The following is a 16,134-nucleotide window of genomic DNA, read 5'->3' on the forward strand; positions in this document are numbered from 1 at the left end:
ACGACTGAAGCGACTTAGCAGCAGCAGCAGCAGCAACATATACTACAACATGAATGAACCTTGAGGACCTTATGTTAAGGGAAATAAGCCAGTCACAAAGAGACAAGTGCCGTATGATTCCACTTACATGATGCACCTAAAGTGGTCAGATTCACAGAGACAGAAAGTAGAATGGTGGTTGCTAGGGGCCGGGTGGAGGGGGAAATACGGAGCTATTAGTCAGTCTCAGTTCTGCAAGATGAAGAGAGTTCTGGAGGCGGATGGTGGTGATGATCGTGCAACAGTGTGAATGTGTTTAACACTACAATACACACACATACATACACACACACCCCTGGAGAAGGACATGGCAACCCACTCCAGTACTCTTGCCTGCCTGGGAAATCCCAGGACAGAGGAGCCTGGTGGGTGACAGTCCATGGGGTTGCGAAGACTTAGACAAGACTTAGTGACTAAACAACAATACTTATATGTATATATAGCCATGCTGTGTGGTTTGTAGGATCTTAGTTCCCTGACCAGGGATTGAACCCGGGTCCTGGCAGTTTTAACTGCTAGACTGCCAGCTCATTCCCCAGAAATGATTAAGATGGCAAATTGTATAATATGTGTATGTACCTTTTGCTGTAATTAAAAAAAAAAACAGTCTGATAAAAACAGTTATTTAGATATAGAACAGTGATTTCAATTGCTATGGATTTCTCATCAGAAACTGTGCAAGTGAGAAGACAGTGGGGCAGCGCTAAAGTGCTGAAAGAAAATAACTGTATCTAGAGAGAACAAATTCAGGAATGAAAGCAAAATAAAGCCAATTTTCAGATGAAGGAAAACTAAGAGGACTACATACTTCTTCTAAGAGAAGTGCTCAAGGGAGTTTTTCAGGCTGAAGGGAAATTATAGCAGAGGGAAACTTGGAACAGAAGGAATCAAGGAGGAACAGAAATGGTAAATGTCTCCTCTTAAGTTCTTTAAAATATGTGTGACTATTAAAAGCAAAAATTGTAATAGTGTCTGGTAAGGTCTTCAATGTATCCTGACATAATTTACATAACAACTCTAACATAAAAGGGGGAGAATATATGGTTGAGAGGCAGCTACATTTTACTCGAAGTGATAAAATATTAACTGTAGGGAGTTAGATTTGTGTATTATAATCCTGAGAGCAATGGCTTAAAAAACAGAGATATAACCAAAAGTGAATAGACATATTACAATGAAATACTAAAAAATATTCAAATAACCCAAAAGTGGCAGGAAAGGGGAGAGAAACAGAAAACAAAGAGAACAAACAGAAAGCAATACAATGGTAGACCCAAAGCCAAGCACATCAGCATGGTTTGTAAATGGCCCAAATGCATCAAACTAAGACTGTCAGAGTGCGCTGCAGATCCAGGCCCAACTATATCCTGCCTCTAAGAATCCCACATTAAGTACAGGTTTAGAGGGATGGAGAAGGATGGAGACCAGTGGCTTGAAGAGAAGGTCTGGGTTCTCCTTTCTCGGACAGCTGGGTGGGGTAGGACAGGTGAGTCAGGGTCACTATAGAGACAGGCTTGGTATCCTCGGAGCAAGTAGTGGGGCCTTGGGGTCTGGCTTCCAGATTCCCCACCTCCAGCTATTCAGTTCAAGAGGGGACTTTCACATTCATCACTCAGAAGCCATAGCTCACAGAGCACCTGCTGAATCAAAATCAACATGGATTCTCCTTGCTTCTAAGAATTCTAATTCAGCCTTTGCCAAAATGAGGAGGTGCTCTGATCGGCTCTAGCTGCGGCTATCCTGGCAAGTTGGCACAGGCTCGGAAAAGTGCGGTCACGTACAACATGCTGGATGTTCTCTGATCCTGTGTGAATCTCACCTTTTTCATCGTGAGTCTAATAAATTGACTTCTTGGTGTCTGCAGCAGCTTTCAAAATGGTCTCCAACCAGAAAGGGAGAACTGGAAGTCCTGAGAAGAGGTATGAAGGGCTCAGTTACCAGGCCTTAGGTTCTGACTCCAATCCTTGAAGTTTTACAAAGCTGTATCTGACGTGCAAAGTCCAATCCGAGACAAGCCAAACTCTCAACACAAGATTCACGCCTCTAGGAGCAACAAGGTCACTAGCTGAGGAATCTGTGCCCCTCTCCCCTCATGGATGAATAAAAACAAAAATAGGGCCTAGTTAAGTAGAACAGTAGAGGTTCTGATTGCAGAGAGAACAGATGAACTGCAGGTCACAGCATGCCAAGATTCGTCTGAAAAGTTTTCACCAATTTCCTGCTGCTGCTGCTACTAAGTCGCTTCAGTCGTGTCCGACTCTGCGACCCCATAGACGGCAGCCCATGAGGCTCCCCCATCCCTGGGATCCTCCAGGCAAGAACACTGGAGTGGGTTGCCATTTCCTTCTCCAATGCATGAAAGTGAAAAGTGAAAGGGAAGTCGCTCAGTCGTGTCCGACTCTTAGCGACCCCATGGACTGCAGCCTCCCAGGCTCCTCCATCCATGGGATTTTCCAGGCAAGAGTACTGGAGTGGGGTGCCATTGCCTTCTCCCTAGTCATGATTAAACATATTTCAGAAAATGCTTAACTTTCTACATAAATGAAAAACAGAATTTTTGAATGAAGCCAAGTCTAGGTCAGTTTTTTCTCTACCAGCCTCAGGAACAATGAATGACCTCAGTCCAAATAATATCATATAGAAATACTGTCCATGTTTTATGAAAAAAGTTAAATTCTAAGTCTGAGCATCAACAATCACTTGAATTTCAGTCAGATCCATCCCCTACTCCCATATGCTTATCAGAAAGTCTGGTCTCCATTTTCAAAAGTTCTTATTGTAAATAATGCCACTCAAATCCTATTATCTGTTCTTCCCTTCCTCCATGGTTTCAAATCCTGATTCTGAGCCAGGCATATGGTGTCCTGGAATAGACTAATCCCCCAACCTCAGGACTAAGTCCTAGCCTGTGAGCTCTAAAAGGAGATATTATGGAGCAGCCTTCAGGAACCTTATATAAAATACTGCTCACACATTCCCTGCACTTTTTCTTGTCTCCTTTCTTTAATCCATCTTGTTGCTTGGAAAATGGATGTAGTAGCTGGAGTGCTAGCTACCACCTTGGCCAAGAAGACCTGGAGGAGTCCAGGTTCCTAAAGACTTTGTGAAACAGACTCATCATACCAGCCCTGAGTTGCCTACTTTTGGATACTCATGGTAGTGAGAAGGAAATCCCCATGCTGTGTGAACCCAGCTGTTATATTTGGTTTCTGTTATATGTAGCTGAATTTGATCCTAATATAGCTCCTAATGACTGAAACCAAGAAACACTCTCCAACAGATCCTAGGGAGATGTTCTCAGTGGAGAAACTATCATTCCAGTCCATTCTTTGTAGAAGAAAAATGCAGTCAACTGCCTTTCTTAAGACATTTCACAGTAAGGTTACTAAGAGAAAAACTAACTACCACCACCGAAACCTCAAAAAACCCAAACCCAAACAAAATAACACCAAACCAAAACCTAAGTGAAGGGCCAGTCTGTGGAAGGCCTGTCCTCTAGTTCTTGCTCTTGATGACCCCTCCTTGGCCTTGGCCTTGGCCTGGGTTGGGTTTTCCTCTGTGAACAATGAGGGTGTTGAACTAGATGTCTCCAGGCTTTCATCTAGTGCTGAACTTCCAGTCCATTTTCTAACCTCCATTAGATTATATACTCCTTTTGCATAAATGAAATAAACCTCAAGTACTTTTCACAGTGTTTTGCACATGACAAGGTGCCCTATACACATGAGCGATGAAGACTCATAAATCACGTTACTTGTGTCCACAGTATCCGCACAGAGGAGGTGCTCGTGAGTGTTCATCGATATCCTCTGAGGTTGCCTCCTGCCCTCCTGTCGATCCCGTGCCTGCCCTACAGAAAGCTCGTCCCCCATGCTTACAGGCATCAGCATGAAGAGCCTGAGAAAAGGAGACTTTAGGTTCGGGGTTACGCAAATCCATGGCAGAAAAATCAGCAGTGGAGGAGGAAATACACTATTTATTTACAGTTCTTTCACTTTATCCACAATTTCCCATACAAACATAAAAACTAAAAAAATAAAACCACCACTTGGGAACACAAGTGTCTTTCTTTAATTAGTCCGGTCGAGGGAGGACCACGGCCCTCTCACTCTGTGAAGGAGGCTATTGAGGCACACGGACGGGGAGCAGGAGAGGGCCGGAAAGAATGCCTGAGAAACGGCTCCCGGTGAGAAATGTAAGATGCCGGCACCGTGGGCGCCACTGGGAGACTCAGGGCCTCCCCCACAGGGGACAGCGACCGGCTTCCCCAGAGGGTGCCAGCTGCCTGCCGCCTCCCCCTCCACCTCTTCGCTGCTGAGCACCCGGCATCCAACACAGGCCAGCCGTCTGGTGAGCTGCGTGGGGTGTGATGGTGACAGTGGGGGGGACGCCAAATGCCTCTCTCTGGGAAGAGCCCCAGGCCCCAGCAACACACGGGAAACCTCTCTCCCTTGGCACTGACAGTCAGTCACAGCTTATCTTGAATACCATGCTGCCTTGTAAAAAACGGGAAAACCAAAGCCCTCCCCCTGTTCCAGGGGAAAGGCAGGGGGCCAGAAACCTGCAGAGGGGCTTCTGCCTCTGCAGCCCTGTCCCTGGGGGCGGGGGGAGCAGCTGCGGTGAAGGGAGGGGAGCTCTGACTGCTGAAGACGGGGAAGGAACAGGGCAAATGCGCCACGGAGGCCTGGGCCTGGGGGGCGGGAGGGGGAGAGGAAAACTCAGAGACACTGATGCTCATCAGAGCAGCTCCATCTGTCGGCTGTGCTCACTCTGGCCGACGCCTGTTCACTTCCCTCACAGGAGGGGCGCCTAGGAATCCACCTGGAGGCGCTGAAGCCACCTGCCTGGCAACTTCATCTGTGCTAGTGACCTAGATTGCTTTCACGTGCTGATGCACGTTATAAATATAAAAATCATATCTGCTACAAAGAAGACATATTTATACATCTTTACCCATATACATAATAACACAATTTACACATAATAATATCTTGGAGTGGGTCATCACGGAAAAAGCGGGGGGTTCGGAGAGGTAATAAGCCCCTTCTCCCTCCCCTGACCTGATCCTTCTCAAGGGATGCGTGTATACTTGGTCACTGGGGCCCTTCCCAGCTGGCTGTTTGATGGGGCTTGTCCGGACACATTTGGACATTCGGACATGTAACTAAATGCTGATGGGCGTGTACACCCACATACACACACAGACGCAGGCATACATACAGACATCTGTGTGAGAAAAGGAAAAATAAAATTCCTAGCCCTTGGGTGTAGGTCTCTCCCCAGAGTTATAAGCGTCAGTGCCTCCTCCGACTGAGAACAAAGCTCCTAGGAAGCTGCCCCTCACTGGCTCAGACTTGGGCAGAAGGGGAAGGGCTAGGAGTTGGGGGTAGAGGGGAGGGGGCAGGAGTCTTTTGAAAACATAAGGCATTTTTGACCTATGATCAAATCAAACTATGTCACAAAAAAGCAACAGTGTCAGTTGGGGCTGGGAGGTAAGAGACAGTCAGTCCACGTAGGGCAACGCGAGTTGAGACCCTGAGCCTTCCCCTTCTTCCCTCCGGTTTCTCTTAAAGGGGCAGACAACCCTGTACCTCCCTTTCTGTCCTCTCCCAGAGCTGAGCCCATCCACGTGTCATGGAATACTGATAGTGGTCCAGGAGGTGTCCAGAGACATGGAGTGGTGGACAGGCACGCCAGAAAGTTAAGACCTGGGCGGCGGATGTGAGCTTTTTACAGCAGGAGTGGTTCCTGGCCGGAGTCCACGGCTCGCACAGTGGCCACAGTGATCAGATTGCCATCAGAGATGGGGGGCAGTCTGGGTCCCCCTGGGGAGACAGCACCTATCGGCGGTAGTGATTGGGGGCGTCCGCGAACATGTACTTGAGTCTATAGGCCTCAGCGAGGAGCAGCCCAATCTCTTCGTTGCCCCAGTGGATCGTAGGCAGGTTCTGCAGCAGCATGAGGAGACCCTGGAATGCAAGAAGGAACTTTTATCGTCTGATCACTGCGGGACTACTGACCAAGGGACCTGCAGGCCGTCAGATGGAGCCCCTTCCTCCCGGGTCATCCATCCCAGGCTCTGGCCTCCCTCCTCCCATGCGGCACACAGCCGTTGGCCCTAGTTCTCCTTCAGGAGGCCTTGAAAAGCCTCTGTTGAGTCTCTGATCCACTAACACCTGCCTCTGTAGAAATATTATAAATAGAGGATGAAAACAATAAATAAGCATCTTTAAAGGAGAAAAATAATCACTCATCCAAATATACCTCTCTTAATTTCAAAGTATTCCTGTCTTTTTTTCACATGCACATTTCTGAAATAGCTGTAATCATAATTATGATTTTACACGCTTTTTAATCATCCTTTTTTACTGTAATTTTTGTGTTTTTCCGCACAGCCTTCAAAAAATGATTATTCTCAATGTTAGTACTCCATCATGTGGCTATACTCTAATTTACTAAAACATTTCCCTTTTATTAGATACTTCATTTATTTCCTTTAAGGAAAAAAAAACAAAACACCTTCATAGGGAAGACTGCTAGGAACCTTTCTGCATTGGACAATCTTTCTCCTGATCCTAATGTTTGTTCATTAATCACTGTATTTATCCTCTGCTCTGTTCCCCAAAGACTGTCCTCAACCTACCTGTCAGCTTATTTCCCACTGTTCCCAAGGTATGAGCCTCATCCGGCTGGGTCCACGTCGGCCACATTTACCTGTGCCTCCAGGGTTTAATTTAGGTTGTTCCTCTTGCTTGGAACACCTCCTCTCTTTCTCCTCTACCTATCTAAATCCTATTCAGTTTTCAAAGCCCAGGTCCCTCAGTCAGCTCCTCGGAGGTGGCCTATTAAAGAGGATATTAGAATAAAGAATGAATGTGAAATTTTAGGTTATCTCTATAATTTAGTTACCCTTGCCTTTGCTGCCACTTTGTGTTCTTTCTCCACCTCTCTTTCTGAACTGGATCTTATTTTTCTGATTATAAGAGAAACAGTAGCAAGACAAAACCCAGAAAGAGACTGACAGATTTGATACAGTTTTGAAACCTCATTACGTCAAGGCACAAAAACAAGGTTGAAATACAAGAAAATTGACTACAGGAAAATATTGATAACACTTATAAAAGACAAAAGGTTAATATCTGCAATAAAAAGGAAGTACCTACAAATCAGTAAGATGAAAAGGAAAACCACTAAATGGAAAAAAAACGGATGCAAAACGCCAATGGCCCATCAACATGCTGTACCCCTGCCATCGGCCGACGTGTGCCCTCTAGCAATGTTTCGTAATTCTTAGTGAAGAGGTCTTAGGTATCTTTTACAACATTTCTTCCTTTAGTAACAGAAGTTTAGCTGGGCACAGAGATACATGGGAACATCACTGCTGTGTATGGCCAGTATGATAAGTTCTGGCCAATCTGGGGGGGGGGGGGGGAGTGTAACTCCTGGGTTCTGCCCTAAACTACTCCACCCCTTCCTAGAAAACTGTGATGAATGGAGGAGTTTGAGGCAGTCATCTTAGACCCTAAGAATAAAGCTATGTGTGGAAGATGGCAGAGCAACAGGAGAGAAGAAATCCGAGTCCTTGCCACCCTGGAGCCACGTGAGCCCTGGACTCTCACACTCAGCCTCTTAACGGAAGAGAAGCAAACAACTACTTCGTCTTAAGCCACTGTTATTCTCTGGTCTTGGTTTCAGGAGACAAGTTTATATCATCTTAACAAACTCGGGCCACATCTGTCAAAACTAGAGATGCAGGGACTTCCCTGGCAGCCCAGTGGTTAGACTCAGTGCTTACACCGCCAGAGCCTGGGTTCCAGCCCTGGTTGGGGAACTAAGATCCTGCAAGAGCACAGTGTGGCCAAAAAAAAAAAAACAAACAACCAAACAATACACCTCTCCCACAAAACAGAACAAAAAAACAAAGAGGAAAAAAATAAGCCCAGAAACACACATGGTCACTGATCCAGCAACTTAACTGCTTAGTGCTTCTTGGAAAACATCTGCACTCCTGTACAAGGGGCAGCACCGCACCATTGCTTCAAATAATGGGGAAAAGGACATGAACGAGGTGCCTGTCAGTACCGGGAATTTAGAGACAACTTTCCAAATTATGAAATACAAGCAGCACCTATAAAAAGAAGCAGGACTACATGTGTCAAGGTAAAAAGATATCAAAGACATTTTTAGGGGCGAAAACAAGCAAGTTACAGAAAAACAGTTATGATCCCACTTAGGTAAAAGAGAAAATACAACTATAAGTTTGTATGTGCATGTATGTATGTAAAATTTTTTAAAGGCCAGGTGGTGAAACTGTTAACACTAGTTACCTTTGGGGATGCGAGAACCTTTGCTTTCTCTCATTATATATCTCCTCATTTTCAATTATTACAATCAAGTCTTTGTATATTACTTACGTTACAGAACATTTCCCCCTAGTAATACACATTTTCCTGGAAGTTTGTTTACTTTGTTGAAAGTAATAGAGCACAAAATAAACCACCCATAACTTCATAATCAAGAGGAAGCTACTTTTAAACATTTTGGCATACTTCCTTTCAGTCCTTTTTCTGCACATTTTTACACAGATGAAACATTTTCTCTAAATACTTTTGAATCTGTTTAGCACTTAACATAAGCATTTCCTCTAATATTAAACTCCTTTTAGACATTTTCAATGGTCAAAGAATTTTCCATGATGCAGAAGTACCCTAATTTACTATCTTCCTGTTTTGAGCTTTTAATAATTTCTGGTTTTTCACTATAATGAAATTATAATGAACAGGCTTGTGCATAAAGCCATATTTTAGACTATTTCCTTGGGCTAAATTTCTAGGAATGAAAATTACTGTGTCAAAGGGCATGAACACTTTAAAGGTACCTAAGGTCAGGAAGCAACAGTTAGGACTGGACATGGAACAACAGACTGGTTCCCAATAGGAAAGAGAGTACATCAAGGCTGTATATTATCACCCTGCTTATTTAACTTATATGCAGAGTACATCATGAGAAACGCTGGGCTGGAAGAAGCACAAGCTGGAATCAAGATTGCCGGGAGAAATATCAATAACCTCAGATATGCAGATGACACCACCCTTATGGCAGAAAGTGAAGAGGAACTAAAAAATCTCTTGATGAAAGTGAAAGAGGGGAGTGAAAAAGTTGGCTTAAAGCTCAGCATTCAGAAAACGAAGATCATGGCATCTGGTCCCATCACTTCATGGGAAATAGATGGGGAAACAGTGGTAACAGTGTCAGAGTTTATTTTTGGGGGCTCCAAAATCACTGCAGATGGTGACTGCAGCCATGAAATTAAAAGATGCTTACTCCTTGGAAGGAAAGTTATGACCAACCTAGACAGCATATTCAAAAGCAGAGACATTACTTTGCAGACTAAGGTCCGTCTAGTCAAGGCTATGGTTTTTCCAGTGGTCATGTATGGATGCGAGAGCTGAACTGTGAAGAAAGCTGAGTGGCGAAGAATTGATGCTTTTGAACTGTGGTGTTGGGGAAGACTCTTGAGAGTCCCTTGGACTGCAAGGAGATCCAACCAGTCCATTCTGAAGGAGATCAGCCCTGGGATTTCTTTGGAAGGAATGATGCTAAAGCTGAAACTCCAGTACTTTGGCCACCTCATGCAAAGAGCTGACTCACTGGAAAAGACTCTGATGCTGGGAGGGATTGGGGGCAGGAGAAGGGGACGACAGAGGATGAGATGGCTGGATGGCATCACTGACTTGATGGACATGAGTTTGCGGGAACTCCGGGAGTTGGTGATGGACAGGGAGGTCTGGCGTGCTGCAATTCATGGGGTCGCAAAGAGTCGGACACGACTGAGCGACTGAACTGAACTGAACTGAAGACTCATCCAGAAAAAAATGCTCATGTCCCTGGATCTCTACCAGGGCTTAAGATTCTCATTCAACAAACTTGGCTAACTGTAAACGCTGTCCCTGGATTTCCAAGCCTGAGAATCGAACTGAAACCCACAAGTCAAGGGAATTCCACGGCAATCCAGTGGTGAGGACTTTATGCTTTAGCTGTTGAGTGCACAGGTTTGATCCCTGATCAGAGAACTGATCAGATAGAGCAAGCTGCACAGTGTGACAAAAAAAAAAAAAGGCAAAAAACAAAGATAAATCTGTAAAATGGAATACCTTGCACTCAAGTTACTAATGCTTTCACAGTTTTTGTATGAGCACGTACTCATGTAATGTGTGAAAAATAGAAAAATGGGAAAAATTATACACATTTATGCATTCTGACATTATGGAACATCTACTATATTTTGTACCAATGATAAAAAGAGGTTACAAAAACAACATATGTCACAACATCATATAGAAAAACCCGAACAGGACTTCCCTGGTGGCGCAGTGGATGATGAGAATCCGCCTGCCAGTGCAGGGGACATGGTTTTGATCCCTGTTCCAGAAACAGATTCCACATGCTGTGGAGCCAGCTAAACCTGAACGCCACAACTGCTGAAGCCTGTGCTCCAGGACCCGCGAGCCACCAGTGATGGGCCCTGAGCTGCACCTGCTGAATCCCTGCACCTAGGGCCTGTGCTCCGCAGCAAGAGAAGGCACCACAGTCAGAAGCCTGTGCACAGCGACCAGAGCTGCTCCCGCCCTCCAGAACTAGAGCTGCGAGTGCAGCAAGACCCAGCACAGACAAAAATAAATCAACGAAATACAGCGGTGTGTACACGTCAAATAAGTAAATAAACAAAAACCTCAAAAAAAAAAAGAGGAAAATCCAAACAAACTTTCTGGCCAACCCAATATACAGAATATTTCCATTAAGGGTTATGTACAGACAGTATGTATTTATTCACATAGATCTGCATGGCAAAATGTCTGGAAGGAGATATATCACCTTTGCATGGTAAGATTTCAAGTACCTTCTTTTTCCTTATTGGTATTTCCTAATTTTTCTATAATGGTTTCTGTTAGTCGTTCAGTGTGTCTGACTCTGCAATCCCGTGGACTCCACCAGGAGGACCCCACCAGGCTCCTTAGTCCGTGGAATTCTCCAAGTGAGAATACTGGAGTGGGTATCCATGCCCTTCTCCAGGGGATCTTCCTGACCCAGGAATTAAACCTGGGTCTCCCGCACTGCAGGCAGATTCTTTAATGGTTTCATACACTTGAATAACTCATAAGCAAAAACAACCAACAGTTGATGTGCCTAGCGGAGAATATTTTTTTCTAGGAGAGAATCCACCTGTAATTTCCAGTTTTTCTAGTCTTGCTAGAAACCTCCCAGAAGCCCTGAAATAATTCTACCCTTGAACGTGTCAGCTTCCTACTACCTCTCCCACCAACAGTCGAGGATTAGGTGGGAGGAACCATTCTGCCACCTGGTGGCCGTAGCCGGGAACTGCACCTCCCACAAACAGCGCCGTAAAAATGGGAACTCTGTCCATGCATTGATAAATCAGGGATAAAGTAGAAACTGAATTATCACGGGTGGGAAAAGACACTGTCAATTACAAATCAGGTACGTTAATCAAGGGGGTAGAGAAGATACATTGGTGGAGTGGGGAACAACTGAATATGTGTTACGAAGCCAGCTCATGGGAGTACCAAGCATTAATACAGTCAGGTGAAACACTACAGGTGTGAGAAGACAGCTTATGGGGCAAGCAGCTGACAGTGATTCCAAGCGAATGAGAAGAGGCAATGGCTCTCAGAGAAGAAAAGCTCGAAATGGCTGGGAAATGTACCTGCTGAAAATCCAAATTCCAAAGGAAAAAGAAGAGGAAGAATGAGTCGTGTGTGAGGGGGTCAGGGGAAGACAACAAGGCGGGGCCGAAGGAGAAGGGGTATTGGGTAATAAGCAGAGTCCTTGGTAAGAAAACGTGCAGGGGAAACTCATTAGAGAATGTTCAACAGATGGAAGAATTAAAGAACGAGAGGGGGGACCATCAAGGATAATCACCATCGAAGTGGTAATTACTGTGTATTGAGCCCTTGCTACTCACCAGATGGGGGTCTTCACATATACTCCAGCACATTTAAGCCCCGTATCAACTCTATGAGGCCCATCTTATTATGCCCACTTCACATATGAAAAAAGCGAGGGTGAGGAGTTAAGGAACTTGCATAGGATCACAGAGCAGTGCTGGGCTAGGATTCGAACCTGGGTAATCTGGTTCTGGGCCTCCCTGGTGGCTCAGACAGTAAAGAATCTGCCTGCGACGTGGAAGACCGGGCTTCGATCCCTGTGTCGGGAAGATCCCCTGGAGAAGGGAACAGCAACCCACCCCAGTATTCTTGCCTGGAGAATCCCATGGACAGAGGAGCCTGGTGGGCTACAGTCCACGGGGTCGCGGGGTCGCAGAGTCGACACGGCTGAGTGACTAACACTAGACTCCTCTGGTTCTAGGGTTTGCGCTTATAACCACTATGCCAAATACTGTGTGCCTGAAACAAGAAGAGAAGTGGGGCACGATGCAGAAGGAATGAAAAGAGAAGCTGCAGAAGCAGCTGTTTGAAGGAAATCTGCAAGAGCTGATTAATTTTTCTTGGTAATAAGGACCAAGGACAACCAAGTAAGACGTGAAATAATAACAGAGAACTTAAAGGTCACAGAAAATATACACTATTAAATATGACACTGGGCAGAATCTCCCAGGAACACTGGAACAGTCTTCGCCAACGTTAAGTGTATTCAGGCATGTACAAATACTTTCCTAATCACATAAGTTTTCTGTGTGTGTGCGCGCTCAGGGTTCTTTACTTCTCACTGTGAAAAATGACATCTGAGGAACTGAAACCCCAGAAGGTAACCATGACATAAACGCGTTCCGTGCTTTTTTTCCTTTTTCTGAAAATGGTGACTCAAAGGCAGACTTGTAGACCTGTAGCTTGTAAGGAGACAGAAGGAACATGCAGCCTCTGAAGGGAACTGTTACAATTAATGCCTTAAAAAGTAAAGTTATACAACTACATTCAAGGACATAAGACAAAGCACTACTTTAAAACCAGGATGACTGAACAGTTAGGTGAAAAACAGCTAAAATAGGAAAGGGAAACGGACTTAAGAAAAATCTGAGTTGGGACAAGGATCCATCAGTCCTGGATGCGTCTGTTACCTGAATATCTTGAATCACAGGGTTTCCTGTTTTACCTTCCACAATGCCTTTGCTGAAATCTCAAATCAGCATTCTTACAGAAGTAAATTTTGTTAGGATGCAAACTTTCATTCCAGAAGCCATCAGGACTGTGAATAAATGCCAGGCCTTTCATTTTACCATCAGGTTTCTTTACACACTGGACTCCCAGCTTTTCAAACCTTTCACAAGCCCCGTGAACATCAAGAACAGCAATTTCAATGTGACCAAATCCCCGAGGGCCTGAATCGCCACTGTGGTAACTGGTCCCAGTGTCTTCAGCGCTCCAACTGCGTGTCAGTTCAAGGGCAGCTTTTCTGGAGATGGCCCATGACGCAGCTTTAATTTTTGGCCACACCACGTAGCGTGTGGAACTTCCCTGACCAGGGATCAAGCCCATGCCTCCAGCAGTGGAAGCGTGGAACCTTTGCCACTGGGCCACCAGGGAAGCCCTTTCATCTCATCTTCTGGGTGTCGTTTTTACCTTCCTAAGCCAAGAAACAGTGAAAATTTCCTAGTGGGAAAACCTAATTCTGGGGGTAGTCTCATTCCAAGAATTCTAGCACAAAAATCCAATGACTTCTTAGGATCCCCAATTTGCAGGAAATCCTCCCTGCGGGGATCCAGGTCACAGCAGCACCTGAGGGTGGCCTTGTCGGTGAGGCCGCCGGGTGCCGGCTGTGGTTCTGCCAGGGCCACACTGCTGTATCGAGGTCCCTAGGAGCCACCCACACTCATCCGGCTCCCTAAGTAAGTGTTCTGAAACGAATCCCTCTTGTTTTGAGAATCAGACCAACAATTCCCTTGGTCTCAATAAAAACTTCCAAAGACATGTCCTTGCTATGTAAACTTTTTCAGCATCACACTCATTCATAGGTTTCCCGGCGTCAAAAGTACCTACAACAGTTAGTACAAGACTCCCCCCAGAGAAAGCTGAGTCCCACTCCGATGTTTGTTTTGTTTCTATGTCGAGGGATCGTGTCCTTTCTCATACCGGCCTGCTCTGGGTGGAAGATCTTTAGTTCCCAGGGTACTAAAATCTGGGCACTTTCTGGGGATGATTCGAACTGGCAGTTTACTGGATGTCTCTGAAAGTGGGGCCTGTGTTTGGGCAATGTTCCACAGTCCCACCCTTGAGTTCCCACAGAAGTGGTGGGTGGATGCCATCTTGTTCAAGGGCTTTATTTACTCTTAGTTGGGTTTCCAGGGCTGAAACAGACCATGGGCTTAGCACTATTTCATTTAATAACTCTGACCTGTCTCCTGCAAAAGTCACTTTCAGGGTGGGAATCTCTCCAAGGTTTTCTTCTATGAAAGTGAAGGATTGAGACCAGCTGTTCCTCTGGTTTGAGAATCATCAGCAGGTCCCACCAACTCCTCTGCCAGTTCCCTTTTTATGTATTTAAAGGAACTCTGGTTATTAGTCTTGGAGCTCCCTGCACGGGGCTTCTGAAGATCACTTCTAAGCCATCTGAGGGCTTGTCGGCACCTGCCCTGACATCTCTGTGGGGTCCCGTGCTCTCCTTGACTCCCAGAGATGCTGCTTTTCCCCGAGGGGAATTTTTAGGTTACGTGTGACCAGGCATTTGCTCACATGCCTGTACTCTCTGACTTACATTAAATAATGTATCTAGGAAATCATTACCTCCATAATAACGGAGGAGGGGGAGGAGGAGGTAAACAGCTCCAGTGGCCCAGGAGGTCCCCGGCCAGGCCCCAAGGGAGCCGCAGGACGCACAGTCCACGCCCAGAGCCCAGCCTCCGGGTCTCCACCATTTGAGTCAAGCCAGTACTTGACTCCCCCGGGTGACCCTGGCTTAGTCACTTCATCTCAGGTGTGACTAGGCACACACCGAAGTCATACTCACCATGACTCAGTTTCCCCATTTGTGAAATAGGGGTAGTTATTACAACTTTTCTTGTGGGATGGCTGCAATGAGCTAACACAGAGAAGCACTCAGGATAGTGCCTGCTACATCAGAAGTGCTGGGAAGTCGCTATTATTAGATTGAACCTTATTAAACCGCCAATACTTGACTGTGTGACCTACAGACAATTTCATAAAATGCAACTGGACATTATCATCATTATTCTACTCAGCCAGCCCAGGCTGAGGGCCAGAATCGCTGAGGCCCCTTCTACCAGGAAAGGGTCTTGGCCCAGCTCTGCTGGAAGGCCCGGCTTCAAGCAGCCCAGAGGACCGGGCCATTCTGCCCCTACAGCCCCTGTGCAGGGACACGCCTGAGGTCCCCTTGCTCAGAGGTCTCAGCAAGGAAACCTCTTGGAGTGATCCTCCTGTGTCCATTTTCAGCCCTCCACCCCAGGCAGCGTGACCCCAGACAACTGCTCGGCCAGGGAGAAGCGGGTGTCCTTCCCTCTGGGGGCTCACCATGGCCGGGTGCTTTGCCCCTGCACCCTCTGAACACCTCCTCTCCAGCCGCATTTGGTCATCCAGCTTGGTCTTACCTAGGATTAGCTTATCAGGGGTTACTCAGGTAAGTTAAAAGTCACTGAAAGACTTGGGTTCCTGAAGCTGTCTTCATTTCACTGCTTCCCAGACTCAGAGTACACGACAGGAGCTAGTAATATGAGGGTTAATAAGCTCACTGCTTTGAAGGCCACAGGCTAAGTATACCATTCTGACAGCATCAAGGGCAGCAATTTGTATAATCCTCAATAACAGCTCTAGAAGGTAAGTGCTCTCATCCCATTTCACAGGTAAGAAAGCTTACAGGGCCAAGTTAGTCAGATGAAGGTTGCAGACCTAGAGAAATGGCAGCTAGGATTTGACCGCAGGCAGACAGGTTCCAGAGACTGCGGCTTAACCCCTGGACTATTCTGCGTGCGCCCCAACTTTAGAAGGGGGGGGGCTCACTGGTTCTCCTGATATATGCTCCACTGGCTCCCTTTACAGCTGGCTCCCCTTCCCTGCTCTTTAAGGGTGATAAATGCCTGGTCTGCTGAAAATGCCACAAACTCAT

At 46.0% G+C, this 16,134-nt stretch overlaps 1 protein-coding gene across 1 annotated transcript in view; it reads right to left on the reverse strand.

The window, feature by feature from the left end:
- Positions 1 to 4,049: 4,049 nt before the first annotated feature.
- Positions 4,050 to 16,134, reverse strand: part of TBC1D22B (TBC1 domain family member 22B) — a 68,562-nt gene continuing 56,477 nt past the window's right edge. The window contains exon 13 of the mRNA XM_052648008.1: positions 4,050 to 6,008. Coding sequence (XP_052503968.1) covers positions 5,880 to 6,008 — 129 coding nt within the window. The 3' untranslated portion in view covers positions 4,050 to 5,879. The remainder of the gene's footprint in view (positions 6,009 to 16,134) is intronic.

This window comes from Budorcas taxicolor, chromosome 11 (genome assembly GCF_023091745.1).
Source record: "Budorcas taxicolor isolate Tak-1 chromosome 11, Takin1.1, whole genome shotgun sequence".
NCBI lineage: Eukaryota > Metazoa > Chordata > Mammalia > Artiodactyla > Bovidae > Budorcas > Budorcas taxicolor.